Here is a 17,579-nt window from a genome sequence, read left to right as displayed (position 1 = left end):
GACAACTGGGCCAAACATCTCCTGAAGTAAGGAGGGAAACGGTGTTCCCGTACGAGAACTCAGTGTTGATGGAGTCACATAAAGTTGTACAACGGAGAAACTGATTGTAAATTCAATTTTAACAAGTCAGATTTAATTTTAACTATATTGGGAAAACCAGAAAGATAAAAGTATCTTACAATTTATCTTTTACAATTTTAAAGCAAAACAAACACAACAGTATTTATCTATCTATTTTCACATATTAGATTTTTAAAAATCTGTTTACAAGGGGAACAAAGCCCAAACAAGTGTACAGTATATGAGTATAAAATGGAACAGACTAGAATGCAAACTGAACACCTAAGTACCTCGAAGCCGAGGAGCAAAGCATAAATCGGATCCGAGCAGGGCTAATCAGGAGGGTTGCATTGCTGTGCGAACACGCTCTTCCTTCCGCATTGTACTATATACATCACTGCAGGACAGCCGGAGAGATGCAGACTTTGCAGATATAGTCCGATGTCTCACCACCAGAGGACAGACATTATGAGATCATTTCTTCCTACTCTGGAGGCATGGAAACCAAAATGTAAACACTTCTGAAATCAACTCGTGATCCACATTCATAGAAGGAAAAAGCAGATGCACAGATAATCCAAAACAGTAGATAAATGGAAATGTGACTGAGTTGGCTTCAGAAGGTACTTATTTTTGAATATAGGTGTATTTAATGTTCAAGAAACTCACAAATCAAGTACAAGCATTATAGTCATGAGGTGTTAGAAACCTTCTCTAAGAGTTAGAATCTTTTCACTACTTGACTAGAGCAGCTAAAAGCATAATTTCAAAGAGTTTCTTAGGTGGTGACTAAAGTTTCATGGGTTCTACTGACACTCCATAATTGTGCAAAATATAATTTTGGAATTTGGCATAAAAGTATGTCATGAAAATACATCTCAGTTCACAGTTGAGAACATTGGAAAGCAAGTTTAAAAAATTCTACTGAGCACTGCAATTCCTTTCAATTTATCTCTCATTTCAATTGTTTCACTTTTTAACCTTAATTTTTTCATTGCCTCTCTGCTTTCATAAATTCAGCCTCCGTGTCCTCATCTTTATTTTACTGTACAACTTCTTCCTTTCTCTCCCAAGCTCTGCTGCTTCACTTTCACGAGCTGTCTTCTGAACCTGCTCTAGGTGGTCTCCTTGGAAGCTCTTGCCCATGAATGTTTCAGATAAAATCTCATCAGTTCCCTCCATTCCCACTCCAAGTCAAAGAAACCCACACTGATAAACTTTGCAACCGAACTTTTGCTATGTGCAGTTGGATGGACATCATAGGCTTCCAGGACAGAATTAAAGACATTAGGTACTCCTTGCTTATAATGCCAATGACATTGGATCCTTCCACGAATCTCCTTTCGCAATCTAGAGCCAAAGGTCACAACCACCAAAGAATGAGCCAACAGCCACGTAAGCCCTTCATTTGACTAGTGTCCCATGTACCTAGAACTTGTACAAAGTATTGGGAAAGAGCATGTGCTTCAGTCAAGCCAAAATGGAAATGGGTCCTAGTCCTACCACTAAGAGCTATATAACGTTAGCAAAGTTCCTAAATTCTTTTGAGCCTTTGTTTCTTCATCTGTAAAACGGGGATAATAGTACCAATCTCTTAGGGGTGCCATGAAAATTAAGAGAGGTAATGTTGATAGGAAGCTTGAAACAAGGTACTTAACAAGTATTAGCTATTATTAAAATGTTTTAAGCCCTGGCCGGTAGCTCAGTTGATTGGAGCATTGTCCCATCCACCAAAAGGTTGTGGGTTCAATTCCTAGGTTGCAGGTTTGATCCCTGGCTGGATGCATATGGGAGGCAGCTGATCGATGTTTCTCTCTCACATAGATGTTTCTCTCTCTCTCTAAAATCAATGAAAACAGATCCACGGGTAAGAATATATCCAGGTCGCGTAGCTCAGTTGGTTAGAGCATCATCCCAATACACCAAGGTTATGCGTTCAATCCCCAATGAGGGCACATTCAAGAAACTAATAAATGTATAAATAAGTGGAACAACAAATCTCTTTCTCTCCCTAAAATCAATAAACAAAAATTAAAAGAAATATTTTGGATTTAGGAAAAGAAACCATTCCAATTTCTTCGTTTTTTAGCCGTATCTCAAGATGATTTTCATCTTGTTAAAATCAAGTTAAGTTTCCCACTGTTCATTTAATTTTCCAGGGGCATCTTTTTCTAAATTGAGGTACAAATTTGAAATGTCGGGCTAACATCTAGCCCGAGTGATCATATCCTAGCAATATGAAATTATACTCACTCTTAATGTTGGAGATTGCATGTCTATGTAACAGTCTGTCAGACTTCAGATGTTGACCAGTGCTGCTAGGCACTGCTGAACAGGGCAGAGGGGAAAAGGGATATTATGGCAGGAAGAGAAATGAACAGTAATGAACTTGCATTTCAATTGAGCAGGGCTTTAAATAATTTTTTTAAAAGCTTTTCATAAATTCTTTTGCTCAGCAACAATAAAAAAAAGGAAAAGAGCACTCAGCTGGGAACAATAGCTACTCAGCTCATAAAAATCATTAGAAGGAACATTTTCTTTGTCTACCATGCCCAACAATTTCACTGGTAGGCAATAATCCAGATCACTTAGAGTCTACCTAAAAACGATACACCCAGAAAACCTTCTCAACTTTTCCAGCTAATAAACTATTCTAACAAAAATTCTAATTTTCTAATATGTATAACTCCGCCATAAATGAAATTTTAGCTCACAATTCATGGAATGTTTTTGACAAGTGTATGGTACAGATTTAGTGCTAACGAGACCACACTTTTTGGGTTGCCTTTCCACTAGGAGGCAGGTACGATGCTGACACATTTACCCACTTCACCGAACCCCCTTGCAGAGGCCGTTACCCCAGGCGATGACCCTGACGAGTGAGGCCTGTGGACAGTGCAGTCCCCACTGTGCGAAACAAGCTGCTACTTGGATTTTCCCTTCTCACTCAGCCTCTGTAGCTCATCCTAAGTGGGCTGGGTAAGAGAAACTTCACATTTTTGACATTAAGGGCCTGGCTAATTCATCTTCTCTGACAAATGTCATTAAACTACCTTAAGCTAATTGCCAGATGTGTTGCAGATATGTCATTAAAAGCTCTTTTTTGCGTTCCAGGTTTCCCATGGCAACCAAAGGATTTCTGTACTTGGATAAAATATGTTATTTCTAATAACACTGCTGGGTAATCATAAGTATATATTTCTTAATTCAAAAGTATGAAGAAAAATTCTCTGTTTAAGAATCTTTTTTTCTATTGGTTTTAGCATAAAATACATTTGTTTGTTTGTTTTTGTTTTCCTCACCTGAGGACATTTTTCCATTTTTTGTTCAGAGAAAGTGGGAGGGAGGGAGAGAGAAACATCGACGTGAAAGGGACACATCGAGTGGCTGCCACCCGCACGACCAACCAGGGTCGGGGACAAACTGCAATGGAGGTACATGCCCTTAGCGGGAACCAAACCTGGGTCTCTCTGGACCACAGGCCGACGCTCCAACCGCTGAGCCAAACCGGCCAGGAGTAGCATACTATACATTTTAAGAATGAATTTATTTTATATCTTTACTTCATGACGTAGTAAGTGTACAATATTTGCTGAATGGCTAAAATGCATTTCAAACCAAAGAAAGAAAATGGTTTCAAGGCTAAATAAAATAATGTCTTCCACAATCAACACACTTTTCCTTAGTAACTTCTCTCCACTTTCGACTTTATGCTGGAGATTGGCACCATCAACCATGGTCTACATGGCATCCCCGGCCCCCCTTTAATTAACTAACTGTCCATTTGACTTACACTTTCTCTGGAATCTGAGGAGTAATTTTGTTTTTAAAAGGTCTTTCCTGTTCCCTCAGATTGTATCTAAAAAATAAGAATAAACAGAAGCTGCAATCTCAACAACGAATTTAATTAAGAATATGCAATGACAGCAAATATGTAAAAGCAATCTTTACTGAAAATAGGTAACCATTCAAATAAGCCTTTAAGATAATAAGCAGTTGAGAGTGGGTAGCTGTTTAAAATCTAATTTTATAAGGACACTACTATTCAGAGAATGACTACTGAATTAATATTTAAAATAGCCACTATATCATCTGAAACTGCTTCAGCTACTTGTACTTAAATTCTACATTCCTGGTAATTTTTAAAAACAATGCCCTAACTGATTTGACTAGGGTGGCGCGGGGGGAGGGGACCAGATCCTGCCCTGCTACATGGTACGGACGACCACTGACTGTTTCACAACGCTCTACATCCTCTCCCTTTGCCGTCTGGGCAGGCTCTATGGCTGTGAGAACAACTGCCAGTGTTCAGACCCAAGTGGGGCTGCAGCTTCCACTTCCTGTTTCTCTGGACCACTTTCTCTTGCGACACAGCTACCATCATGTGATGATGCTCTCGTAGCCTCTGGAGCAGCCCCCGTGAAGAGAACCCGGGGTCCCAGCCAACAGCCAGTGCCAAGATGAAGTGGCTCCTTCTGCCCTGGTTGAGGCTGCATGACATAGAAAAGAGCTATCCCTACCATGTGCTCCGAAACTGCAGATTCAAGAGTAAGATAAATGATTACTGGAACACTCAAACCTTAATTGAAGGTATTCTAAGATTTAAATTTAAAGGAGCAGTGAAAGAATAACTTTTGTGACTAAATGCTTTACACCTTCTTACTCCCTACAACAACCTCATTAGGATTATTACTTCCTCTATTTTATAGATGAAGCAATTATAGACATTGCCCAAGATCATGTAACAGGAGGATAATATTCAAAACCAGATCTAACACTAAGGCACATGTTTAGCAGAAAAATGGGAATGAAAGAAATTCCAAGCTAATGCTGGGACTCAAATTCTGACGAATACAGTATGCATCAGAAAATATGTCAATTAAAAGTATGTCCTGAAGGTACTCAAATACTACATAGCATAACTTTCAAAATTGGCGGTAACACTTTTTGAAGTAGAGTATTCAGAAAACATTTTCTTAGTACTTACAACTTTATGATCGCTACTAAATACAAGTGCCCCACACTGGAGAGGTTACAAAGATGAATGGCAACATTTTTGCTCTAAAGGTTCTTATACTTTAATGGAGAAATAAGGCATGTTACATACGGTACCAAGATGTAAGTACTATAAAGTGAGAAATAAAGTGGTATGGGAATTTATTCATTCATTCAACAAATATTTATTGGGTGCCAATGTAGCAGTAAACAAGATAGATATGGTCCCTGCTCCCAGAGAGTTGATTCATATTACTTTTACGGGAAGCACCGGAAAAGCAGAGATACATTTCAGCTTGGCCTTCAATGATCTCCGGGCTTTCGTCATGGGAAAATCTGAGGATTAGAAGGCATGTGAGTAGGAAAATGAAAAGCACTAAAGCACAATAAAATTAGGACATGCAAGGAGGCTTTAAAGCAAGAATGATATTTTACTAACTCCAAAATTCAAGCAATTTTAATTGAGGCCATTATTTTATGTGTCAAAAAACAAAACACTGAACATTTACAGCATGGCTCTCAATCAGGGGCAATTTTGCACCCCAGGGGACATTTGGCAATGTCCATAACATTTTCATTTGTCACAACTGAGGGGTGCTACTGACCTTTAATAGATACAGGCATGAATGTTGCCAACCATCCTACATTGCGCAGGAGAGCTCCCACAAAAAAGAATTATTCAACTCAATATTGATAACATTGCCAACATTGAGAACTCCCGACCCAGGATGCAATAAACTGAAAGATGCATCTAGAATATAAAAAAGTATTTTGCCCTGGCCGGTTTGGCTCAGCGGTTTGAGCATTGGCCCTCAGACCAGAGTCACAGGTTTGATTCTGGCCAAGGGCATGTACCTCAGTTAAGGTTCGGTTCCTGGCCCTGGTCGGGGTCATGCGGGAGGCAACCAGTCAATGTGTCTCTCTTACATTGATGTTTCTTTCTCTCTCTTTCTCCCTCCCTTCCTATCTGAAGATAAATGAATAAATACTCTCGGGTGAGCATAAAAAAAAAAAAAAAAAAAGAATATTCAAAAGTATTTGTAGATGAAATTTGGTAGTTCAGTTTACCTGGGATGAACCCAAAATTTGCAAAGTAATACTGAAAATAATGCTGGTTTTCTGTATCTGAATGTTTTCTCACCTTTAGAATAAAAAAGTGATAATGACCAGGGGCTGTTTTGAGAAAATAATTTAGTGAAGTGAAGGGCCAGTTCTTCAAGACCATATGTCAACCCTTGTTTTTGAGAAACCCTGAACCCTAATCACAGTAATTAATATCCCATTCCTGCTATTCTGAGTAATCTCAGAAGAAACACAATGACTCACCACCAATCATATGGCATATCTCTTGTTTTTACTCTATGAACCTCCCCCAATACTCTGTGTAAAATGTTCCTTTCTTCTTTTGAACTTTTTAAAAAAATATTTTCTTATTGATTTTTTAGAGAGGGAGGAATGGAAAGAAACATCCACGTGAGAGAGAAACATCAACTGGCTGCATCCTGCACGCCCCCTACTGGGGATCGAGCCGGCAACCCGGGCATGTCCCTGACTGGGAATTGAACCGGGACCTCTCAGTCCATGGGACAAGGCTCAATCCACTGAGCCACACAGGCCGGGCCTTCTTTTGAACTTCGTTAGCAGATCATCTATCCATCTCTAATAGTGTTCATGTGATTTATCTTTCTTCAAAATATAAATTCCTTTGGGCCAGGATCCATGTGCAGTCCACACCGGTAACTCCCAGAGGGCGCACTGCAGCATCTTACACATTTTAAGTAGTCATTTGGAATGAATGACTGAATAAATATACAGTACCAGAAGACTATAATTAAATATGAGCTCCTCAGACTTCTCGTAGCTCTTTTCAGCCTTTCCTCACAGAGCTCACTTTGTAAATCTTTAATCATTTTAGTAGCTCTCTAAGTTCCCATGCTTCGGCCATAGGGTCTCCGAGAGAGCAGAGTTCTTTAACGAGTCCTCCACTACTTTAGAAAACACCATTTTGTAAATTCCATTAAGTTTCCGATCATCTCCCCATGGGGATGGCAGTCAGTGCTTGGTCTCAAAACATTTAAAGCCCTTTGCACAGGCAGAGTGCTCAATTCCTCCAAGGAAACGGGGACAATGTGAGGACAAACACAGGAGTGGGCAGAAGAAGGTCTACAGTGGTCATATGGAAAAAAACCATGCAGGTCATGATTATGACAATAGCTTTATTAAATCAAAAGAATGCCACAATGCAACTGTAAACCTACTTTGCCCACCCCTGTATAAGCAGTAAAAACATTTCTACTTATTGCTCACTAACACCAATTACATTACTGATGATCATATTTTTTGGATACTTTTGTGTAGGGGGGCAGCAGGTGAGGAATTTAAAACGAATAGAACAAAAATATTAAAATGTATGCCTAACACAAAGAAAGCAAGACAGTGAGAAAAAAAGATTAGCTATAGAATTTTAAGGTATTCCTTTAAAAGATAATAAAATATCATTAGTCTTTTATTATTATACTGCTTAACGGTGGAATAAATGATCACTCAGGGCAGCACATGTATGGAAACGATGACGGTGGTGGTCAGATTACATTTCCAGGGCTTGGTTTCTTAGTGCCACCCCTTTCCCTGCCCCCTTTCCCTTCAGGGTCATCCTTGAGCATCAATCAGTGTTTGGTGGTTTCTTCCAGCAAGTCTTTTGCTTCATTTATTTTGGTTGCTAAATATGGAGATCCACCTGAGGACAAAGAAAAATAAATGGATTAAAACACACTTTATTATTGACATTTTTTAAAAGTCTCAAATAAAAACATTCTTAATTATAATTATCTGATATTTTCCCACACATTCATCCTCTGACAAATTATTTTATAAGATGACTAAGTCAAATCAGCATAAATTAAACTTGTTTGGTGAAGTACCACAGATACCCAACAATCAAAGATAACCTCTAAGAACGATAATGAAAGTTATGATCAGGAATAATTTGAAAAACACTCAAATATTTTGTTGATCAGATATTACCATTCAAATATTTAACCAGAGAATTTTCTGAAATTATGTGGTTAGGTAAAGAAAGAAATCCAAGGGCTCTTTCAGAGTCTAATCAAACCTTAGAATTTCACAAAAATAAAATACATGTTAGAAAGGCAACTATGTACTACCTAGATCTAAAGATCATATTTACAACTACAGATGAACAAACTAATAAATGAATAATAAAAATAATGTTAAAGGAAATGCTCTGTTCTCTGAAATGATCCTATTAGAATATATAAGAAATGTAGTCTTACATTCACTGTGCTCTAAAATAAAATTAAGTCAGTTCTTTCTTAAAGTTCTTTAAAATGAATTCTTTCTAATGCAAATAGCAAGAAAAAATTGAGGTGAATTCCAAATTCAGAATCATTATAAATCACAAATAGAACCTATTTGACTACAAAAATACTATCCTTACATTGTCACATGAAACCTATCTAAGCATTGAACACCTTCACCTTCTAGTCCTGAACACTTTCATTGCTTAACAGTCAAGCTAACAATCATATTATAATTCACCAGTTTCTTTGTGTTTGTTTTTATTTTTTATTCTACCCTTGAATACAAACCATCTATAGCCATTTAAAACATCATAAGACCTCTCTCAGTAGCTTACAACACTCCAAAAAACACTATGTAGTATTGGCATAAATTGTCCTAACTTTATTCAAACCTTTTATTGATTCAGGAAAAAGGAAACAGGGGAAACAGATCAACAAACATGTTGTTGTAGTAAAAGGGGCAATGCAGAAAGAAGCTATATTTAGCTTTTTGCCCTCTAGTATACCAGTGAAATTTTCATATCAAGATCTGAATAGCTATACTTATGGAATGTATCATAGAGTGTCCTTGAATATACAATAAGGGTTATAAATGCATTTGATGAAAGTTTCCATACACACTTGATTATGAAACAGACTGATTTCATGATTTGAAAATAATCTTGAAATTAAGTAATGTCAAACTTGGTAAGCCGTTTAAATTTTTAGAGCTACCAAGGTAATGCCAGGCATCTTTTATGACCTCAATAAATATTAAAATATTAATTTAACTCAACCATACACTTTAATTGATTGATACACACTCTGGATATTTAAATCACAGGCCCCATAATATGCTCATTTAGCAGACAGAAAAAAAAGGCAACGTTAAAGAAAATTGGAATTCTCGTTAAATATTACACTTATTGATGGCAGTGTTAGAGAAACGCTGGACTTTTAATTTATGTGCAAAGGAGAAACTTTGGCTTGGCTCTCATTCTGCCCTCCTAAGATTTGGAAAAGTTCCTAAGCCAAAACTACAATGCCTATATTTCCTTCAAGCAGCGTTTGATTCCAATTGTGAAACTTGGAAGGCTGAAGTGAGGGAATGGCTTCCTGGCGAGGCCTGCATGTCGCTGCTGCTAGCAGGCGAGGTCGAGGTGCAGCGGCGACAGCAACTGTGCCTTCCGGCAGCCCCAGCGGCAGTCCCCCAGGCAGAGCACCTGGTTTGGGGAGTCATTCTTAACAGGCCTCACCTAGAATTCACTCCTTCAGACCTTCCAGCAATTTGTAACCTCTAATTCCTGCACTAAATAAATGCCCTCGTGTTTAACGCATGTAGTTTCTGGCACTGAATCCTGACTGATATAACGATGCATGATATATATCCAGTATTTAATGGGAATAATATATGTTTGAACCTTTCAGTTCTGCTCCAATTTCCTGAAGAATCATCTAGATTCCATTAAATTACAATACCAATACTCACCCTCACCCATCTTGACCTCTGTACCTTTGAACTTCCACTAAATACTGCTGGAGCTTTTTTGGTTTGGGCTATCATGAACTATCATATTTTATTTTATTTATTTATTTTTTCACTCTCCAACTACCACTTTTATATAGTTACTTATTTATTAATTATTTTTTAAAATTTTTACTTATAGAGAACGAAAAAATGGTAGCAGAGTGAACGGAAGCTACACAGACCGTCTCCCAGAACCAAACTGGAATTACAACTACAACACAGACAAATCGACGGGAAAAACCAACAGAAAAGCAGCCTGCGAAGACCATACAATGAGGGACACTGACTCCATCCCGGTAGGCTTGCGAAGGCGCGAGACGGGGGCTGGGAGCCCACGGTGAGCAGCTCGGCAGTGGCCTTAGCTGGGAGCAGCGCCCTCGGGTCACACTCCCAGGCAGCTCCACAGCACAGAGCAGGAAAGAGGCTGAAACAGCCACAGCCACTCACCTTGGGCTCCAGCACAGGGAGGGCAGACTGGACTGGAGCTGTGTCGGGACACTCGGGATTTGGAGGGCGCTCAGAGCTTTGGCTGAGTGCAACCACGCAGGACTGTGGCCATCTTACTCCTTCCCAGGGCTCTGAGGAGAGGCAGCAGCCCCTCCCTCGGAGATCCAACCCCACCTTGTGGGACATTGAAGTGCTAATTGAGGCTCACTAACAACTAGCATCTGCCCCACCATCGAGAAATCCCCTTGTGCTAAGCACCTGAAGGAGCTTTTCAATCAACTGACAACCCAAAACTCATCAAGTAACCTAGACTGCTAGCCTCCAGGCAAAAAGCTAGAGGATAACAGTACCTTTCCTGGGCTGGCAACTTTAACCAGGAAAGTAAGACTTGACAGTGGTGTTCAACGTGGGTCCTCCCTCACTCATCTAAACACAGGAGAGGAAGCCACAAACAGCAGAACACCAACACCCACAGGGAAAACTTGACAGGCTCCAAAGCCCACAGTGATAGCCAAAATGGTGAAACACAGAAACAGAAGCCAAATGAAAGAGCAAGAGACCTCCACCGAAGATGAGATCAATGTGGAACAATTAGGCATGTTAACAGAGCTAGAATTCAGAGCCATGATCTTGAGGAAGCTGAACAGCATGAGTAAGGACATAGAGACACTGAAAATAAGCCAATTGGAAATTAAAAACCAACAAGAAGAGATAAAAAATGAATATCAGAAATGAAAAACACATTGGAAGGTTTAAAAAGCAGAGTAGAGGAAGCTGAGGACCGGATCAGTGAATTAGAAGACAGGGTAGAAAAAATCAACCAATCAGAAAAACAAAAGGAAAAAACTATTAAAAAACAGGAAGACAGCTTAAGAGAACTATGGGACAACTGGAAACGTAATAATATTCGCATCATAGGAGTCCCCGAAGAAGAAGAAAATGAGCAAGGGATAGAGAATATATTCAGAAAAATAGTGACAGAAAACTTCCCTGATTTGATGAAGGAAGAAGGCATTCTAGTTCAAGAAGCACAGAGAGTCCCAAGCAAGAAGAACCCAAACAGGCCCACACCAAGACACATAGTAATTAAAATGCCACAAATTAAAGACAGAGAAACCTAAAAGCAGCAAGAGATAAGCAACAGGTTACCTACAAAGGGAACCTCATAAGGCTCTCAGCTGACTTCTCACAAGAAACACTACAGGCCAGAAGAGAATGGCATGAAGTAATCAAAGTCATGAAAAACAAGACTCTGAATCCAAGACTACTCTACCCAGCAAGGCTATCATTCAAAATAGAAGATCAAATAAAGACCTTCCCAGACAAAAAAAAGGCTAAGGGAATACATTAGCACCAAACCAGCACTGCAAGAAATGTTAAAAGGACTGCTGTAATTAGCAGTAGAAATGGGAAGAAAAATAGAATCACACTAAACAAAAATGGCAATAAATAAGTTAATATCAATAATCACTTTAAACGTAAATGGATTGAATGCTCCCATAAAAAGACACAGAGTAGCTGATTGGATAAGAAAGCATGACTCATCTATATGTTGTTTACAAGAGACCCACCTCTCAACAAAAGACTCACATAGATTGAAAGTGAAGGGATGGAACAAACTTTACCAAGCAAATGGAAAGCAAAAAAAAGCTGGGGTAGCAATTCTCATATCTGATAAAATAGATTTCAAAATGAAGACCATAACTAGAGACAAAGACGGCCACTACATAATATTGAAAGGATCTATCCAACAGGAAGATATAACCTTGATAAACATATATGCACCCAATATAGGAGCACCAAAATATATTAAAAATCTTCTGGAGGACTTCCAAGGAGAAATCGACAACAATACAATCATAGCAGGGGACTTCAACACCCCGTTGACACCACTGGATAGATCCTCTAGGCAAAAAATTAGCAAGGAAACAGAGACTCTAAATGAAGCACTAGATCAAATGGATTTAATAGATATCTACAGAGAATTACACCCTAAAACTACAGAATTCACATTCTTCTCAAGTGCACATGGGACATTCTCAAAGATAGACCACATGATAGGACACAAACTAAATCTCTACAAGTTCAAGAAGATTGAAATCATATCAAGCATCTTCTCAGATCACAATGGCATGAAACTAGAAATCAATTGCAACAAGAACATGCAAAGACATTTCAACACATGGAGGCTAAATAGCATGTTATTAAACAATGAATGGGTCACCGAGGAGATCAAGGAAGAAATTAAAAACTTCCTGGAAACCAATGAAAATGAACACACAACAACACAATATCTATGGGATGCAGCAAAAGCAGTTCTGAGAGGGAAGTTCATAGCACTACAGGCCTACCTGAAAAAACAAGAAAAATTTCTAATTGACTGTCTAACCTCACAACTTAAAGAATTAGAAAGCAAACAAAAAGAAAACCTCAGAGCAAGTAGAAGGAAGGAAATAGTAAAGATCAGAGCAGAAATAAATGACATAGAGACCAAAAAACCAATTCAAAGGATCAATGAAACAAAGACCTGGTTTTTCGAAAAGATAACAAGATTGATGGACCCTTAGCTAGACTCACCAAGAAACAAAGAGAGAGAACCCAAACGCACAAAATCAGAAATGAAAGTGGAGAAGTAACAACCAACACCACGGAAATACAAAAGATCATTAACAACTACTATGAACAACTATATGGCAACAAATTTGACAATCTAAGCGAAATGAACAAATTTCTAGAAACACACAGTCTCCCAAAACTATTCCCGGAAGAGATAGAAAACTTGAACACACCAATAACAACTAAGGAAATTGAAGAGGTAATCAAGACTCTCCCAGCAAACAAAAGCCCAGGCCCAGATGGCTTCACGGGGGAGTTTTACCGAACATTCAAAAAAGAACTAAAATCCATTCTCCTCAAACTATTTCAAAAATTTCAAGAAGGAGGAAGATTTCCAAACACGTTCTATGAGGCCAGCATAATTCTAATTCCAAAACCAGAAAAAGACACTACGAAGAAAGAAAAGTACAGGTCAATATCCCTGATGAACATAGACGCCAAAATCCTGAACAAAATATTATCAAATCGGATCCAGAAATACATCAAAAAAATTATTCACCATGACCAAGTGGGATTCATTCCAGGGATGCAAGGCTGGTACAATATTCGCAAATCAATAAACGTGATACACCACATAAACAAAATGAAGAATAAAAACCCATGATCATATCAATAGATGCTGAAAAAGCATTCGACAAAATCCAGCATCCATTTCTGATAAAAACGCTCAGCAATGTAGGAATAGAGGGATCATATCTCGACATAATAAAGGCCATATATGAAGGACCTACAGCCAACATCATACTCAATGGACAGAAACTAAAAACATTTCCATTAAGAAGAGGAACAAGACAAGGATGCCCACTTTTGCCACTCTTATTTAACATAGTACTGGAAGTCTTAGCCACAGCAATCATACAGGAAGAAAAAATAAAAGGGATCCAAATTGGAAAGGAGGAAGTGAAACTGTCATTATTTGCAGATGACATGATATTATACATAGAAAACCCTAAAGACTCCATCAAAAATCTACTAGACTTAATAAATGAATTTGGCAAAGTAGCAGGATACAAAATTAAAGTCAAGAAATCAACGGCATTCTTGTACACCAATGATAAACTCACAGAAAGAGAAACTGAAAAAACCATCCCATTTACCATCGCGCCAAAAAAATTAAGATACCTAGGAATAAACTTAACCAAACATGTAAAGGACCTATTTGCAGAAAACTACAGGTCATTGAAAAAAGAAATAGAGCAAGATATAAAAAGGTGGAAGCACATACCCTGTTCATGGATTGGGAGAATTAACATCATTAAAATGTGCATACTACCCAAAGCAATATATAGATTCAATGCAATCCCCATCAAAATACCAACGACATATTTCATAGAACTAGAACAAATACTTCAAAAGTTCATATGGATCCAAAAAAGACCCCGAATAGCCATAGCAATCTTGAAAAAGAAGGACAAAGTAGGTGGGATCACAATACCAGATATCAGGTTATACTACAAAGCCACCATAATCAAAACAGCCTGGTACTGGCACAAGAACAGGCATATAGACCAGTGGAACAGAACTGAAAACCCAGAAATGGACCCAAGGGAATATGCTCAATTAATATTTGACAAAGGTGGCAAGAGCATACAGTGGAGTAAATACAGCCTCTTCAATAAATGGTGTTGGGAAAATTGGACAGCTACATGCAAAAAAAATGAAACTAGACCATCAACTTACACCATACACAAAAATAAACTCAAAATGGATAAAAGACTTAAATGTGACCCGTGAATCCGTAAAAATTCTAGAAGAAAATGTAGGCAACAAAATTTCGGACATCATACGGAGCAGAATTTTCACTGATACATCACCTAAGGCAACAGAAATAAAGGAGAAAATGAACACATGGGACCACATCAAACTCAAAAGCTTCTGCACAGCAAAAGAAACAATCATCAAAATGGAAAGGCAACCCACTGTATGGGAGAACATCATTGCCAATGATGTATCAGATAAGGGGTTAATTTCCAATTTATATAGAGTGCTCCTACAACTCAACAAAAGGAAGACAAAGAACCCAATTAAAAAATGGGCAGAGGAGCTGAATAGATACCTCTCCAAACAGGACATACAAATGGCCAAGAGACATATGAAGAAATGCTCAACATCACTAATCATCAGAGAGATGCAAATTAAAACAACAATGAGGTATCACCTCACACCTGTCAGAATGGCCACCATCAACAAATCATCAAACAACAAGTGTTGGCGAGGGTGTGGAGAAAAGGGGACTCTAATACACTGCTGGTGGGAGTGCAGACTGGTGCAGCCGCTATGGAAAACAATATGGTACTACCTCAAAAAATTAAAAATTGAACTTCCATTTGACCCAGTGATCCCACTGCTGGGAATATACCCTAAGAAGCCTGAAACACCAATCAGGAAGAATATATGTACCCCCATGTTCATAGCAGCACTATTTACTATAGCTAAGATCTGGAAACAGCCCAAGTGTCCACCAGTAGACAAATGGATCAAAAAGCTGTGGTACATATACACAATGGAGTACTATGCAGCTGTAAGAAAGAAAGAGCTCTTATTCTTTGAGACGATATGGAGGGACCTGGAAAGTATTATCCTATGTGAAAGAAGCCAAGCAGAGAAAGACAAATACCACATGATCTCACTTATATACGGAATATAATGAACATAACAGTCTGAGGAATACAGTAGATCCAGAAACATGGAAGTAGGCCACAGACTGACATCCCTCAGAAGAGGGTGTGGGGGGGTGGGGGGTGGGAAGAGATAAACCACAGAACTTATATGCATGTATGCATGACCAATGGACATGGACAACTAAGCCGGGGATGGGGCGGAGGTGGGGTGGGGGGTGCCAATGGGGTAAAAAGGTAAAATATCTGTAACAAAAAAATAAATAAAAAATTCATAATTTGAAAAAGAAAAAAAAAAATTTCTACTTATAAATTATCCTGGCCAAGATTTATATTTGTAGAAAAGTTTTGAACTACAGATTCAATGTCTCAAATAGATAGGATGCTTTTCATTTTCCATTTCTTCTTATATGAGTTTTGAAATATTTTTCCTAGAATTTATTTCATTTAAAATTTAAATGTTCTAGTACGAAGAACATTTCAAAACTAAGTTGATTAGTTGGGGGTTTTTTTATTTTCATATCTAGAATACCAGAATATACAAGGTGAGACAAAGGTAGGTTTACAGCTGTGAGCTCACAAAACAGAGTTTATTCTTGTATTATTATTTATTAATTATTGCACTATTTTCCATATGAATTGTAAACCTACTTTTGCCTCATCCTGTATGTTGTTTCCAAAAATAATAAAAAGCAACAACACAACAGAAAAAATAGATAAGCAAAGCTAATCTGTGCCAATGAAAGTCAAGAGAGTGGTCACCTCTGGGGAATAGGGAGTGACTGGAAAAGTACACCAACAGAGTTTTTGTATTGTTTTGTTTATTAATCTGGGTACAATTAATTGAGTTGTATATTTATAATCTGTGTACTTTTATGAACTTTAATGTCTACAAAACATCTGTGTAAGAAATCTTTACCGACACAAGAGAAAATAAACCAATATTCTGCAATTAACAATTATTTCAAAGTTAGGTATGATTTATTGCTTAAGTACATTTCATAATTAGCACACAAATCTGAAGATTAAGAAAATACAAATTCCCCTTTACCCTTGTTTTTTTTTCACTTAGATATTATCACCGATTTTTTTTTTTTTATTCTTTAACTCTCATTAAAACTTATGTTTACATTCCAAATCTGTAAGAAAGAAGTAACAAGTACTACATTTACTGATTTGAAGGGTTCTTAAAGGCCACCCACCTTTCTAAAAATAAAGATGTGAAAATCATGTGGAGGCAGACAGCAGTTTGACTTCTGGCACGAGGAGTTCCACTGATCTGTTCCTCAGTGAAACGGGTAAAAACTATTAAAAAGTTCCAATCATTTGAAGCCTTTGGAAATGGTCTTAAAAGCAAAAATAAAAAGAAACAGCTATTCAAAAAAAAAAAAAATCTATGAAAATTCAGTAAGAAAAGCAGGAATCTGTGGTATTTGAATCAAAATGGCTCTCTCCCTTCTCCCTCCCAATTCACCAAGTCAGAGGCTCCAAACTGAACTGATGCAGGGTTCACTTTCTCCCAATCTCCTAGAAAGAGGGCTTTCTTTCTGGGAGGACCTAAACCTCTGTATTTTTCTTCCTGCCCCCAGCTGACCAATGCTGAGGCTAAGTCCCAGGCAAGTGCAATGGAGGCTCTAACTTGGTTCTGGCTCCCTTAGAATACTGGGGGCTCAACACCCCCTCTCCCAGTCCATAAGGCATGGTGAGTCCATATGAGGAGAGACAAGCCAAGAAGAACCCCTCTATCACACACTTAGCTCCTCCAGGAGGGGTTTCTCTCAGGAGAAGCTTGGCATAGTTTCCACTCCCATCTCCAGAGCCCTGGCACAAAGATTTTGCCTGTGGAATATACAGGCTATAAAGCCAATAAATAGGCTCTTAATCTCTTTCCAACAGGGCGGCCTTCATTTGAAATAGTGTCAAAGCTACTCTCATGGATAGAACAAGAACAGTGGAGATTTGATAAACGGCAACTGGAAGGAGATTCATGAATCTAATGAAGATACAGTTTAGACT

The 17,579-nt window shown here is 38.3% G+C and overlaps 1 protein-coding gene and 1 long non-coding RNA gene across 3 annotated transcripts in view; both read right to left on the bottom strand.

Annotated features, from left to right (window-relative positions):
* Window positions 1-306: 306 nt before the first annotated feature.
* Window positions 307-5,899, bottom strand: LOC118622948. Of its 2 annotated transcripts, none has more exons than XR_004958164.1 (4): window positions 5,312-5,899; window positions 3,854-3,919; window positions 2,314-2,388; window positions 307-549 (listed from the first exon to the last, which is right to left on the bottom strand). It is a non-coding gene; the product is annotated as an uncharacterized LOC118622948 (long non-coding RNA). The 2 variants fall into 2 exon arrangements; XR_004958165.1 differs by having other exon boundaries at window positions 2,314-2,385.
* Window positions 5,900-6,581: 682 nt separating this feature from the next.
* DNAJC15 (DnaJ heat shock protein family (Hsp40) member C15) overlaps window positions 6,582-17,579 on the bottom strand; it is an 86,011-nt gene continuing 75,013 nt past the window's right edge. Inside the window, exon 6 of the mRNA XM_036249982.1 lies at window positions 6,582-7,792. Coding sequence (XP_036105875.1) covers window positions 7,722-7,792 — 71 coding nt within the window. The 3' untranslated portion in view covers window positions 6,582-7,721. The remainder of the gene's footprint in view (window positions 7,793-17,579) is intronic.

This window comes from Molossus molossus, unplaced genomic scaffold (genome assembly GCF_014108415.1).
Source record: "Molossus molossus isolate mMolMol1 unplaced genomic scaffold, mMolMol1.p scaffold_m16_p_9, whole genome shotgun sequence".
In the NCBI taxonomy this organism is placed as follows: domain Eukaryota; kingdom Metazoa; phylum Chordata; class Mammalia; order Chiroptera; family Molossidae; genus Molossus; species Molossus molossus.
Note: the sequence above shows the minus strand (reverse complement) of the source record. Positions and strands in the feature narration are given on the sequence as shown.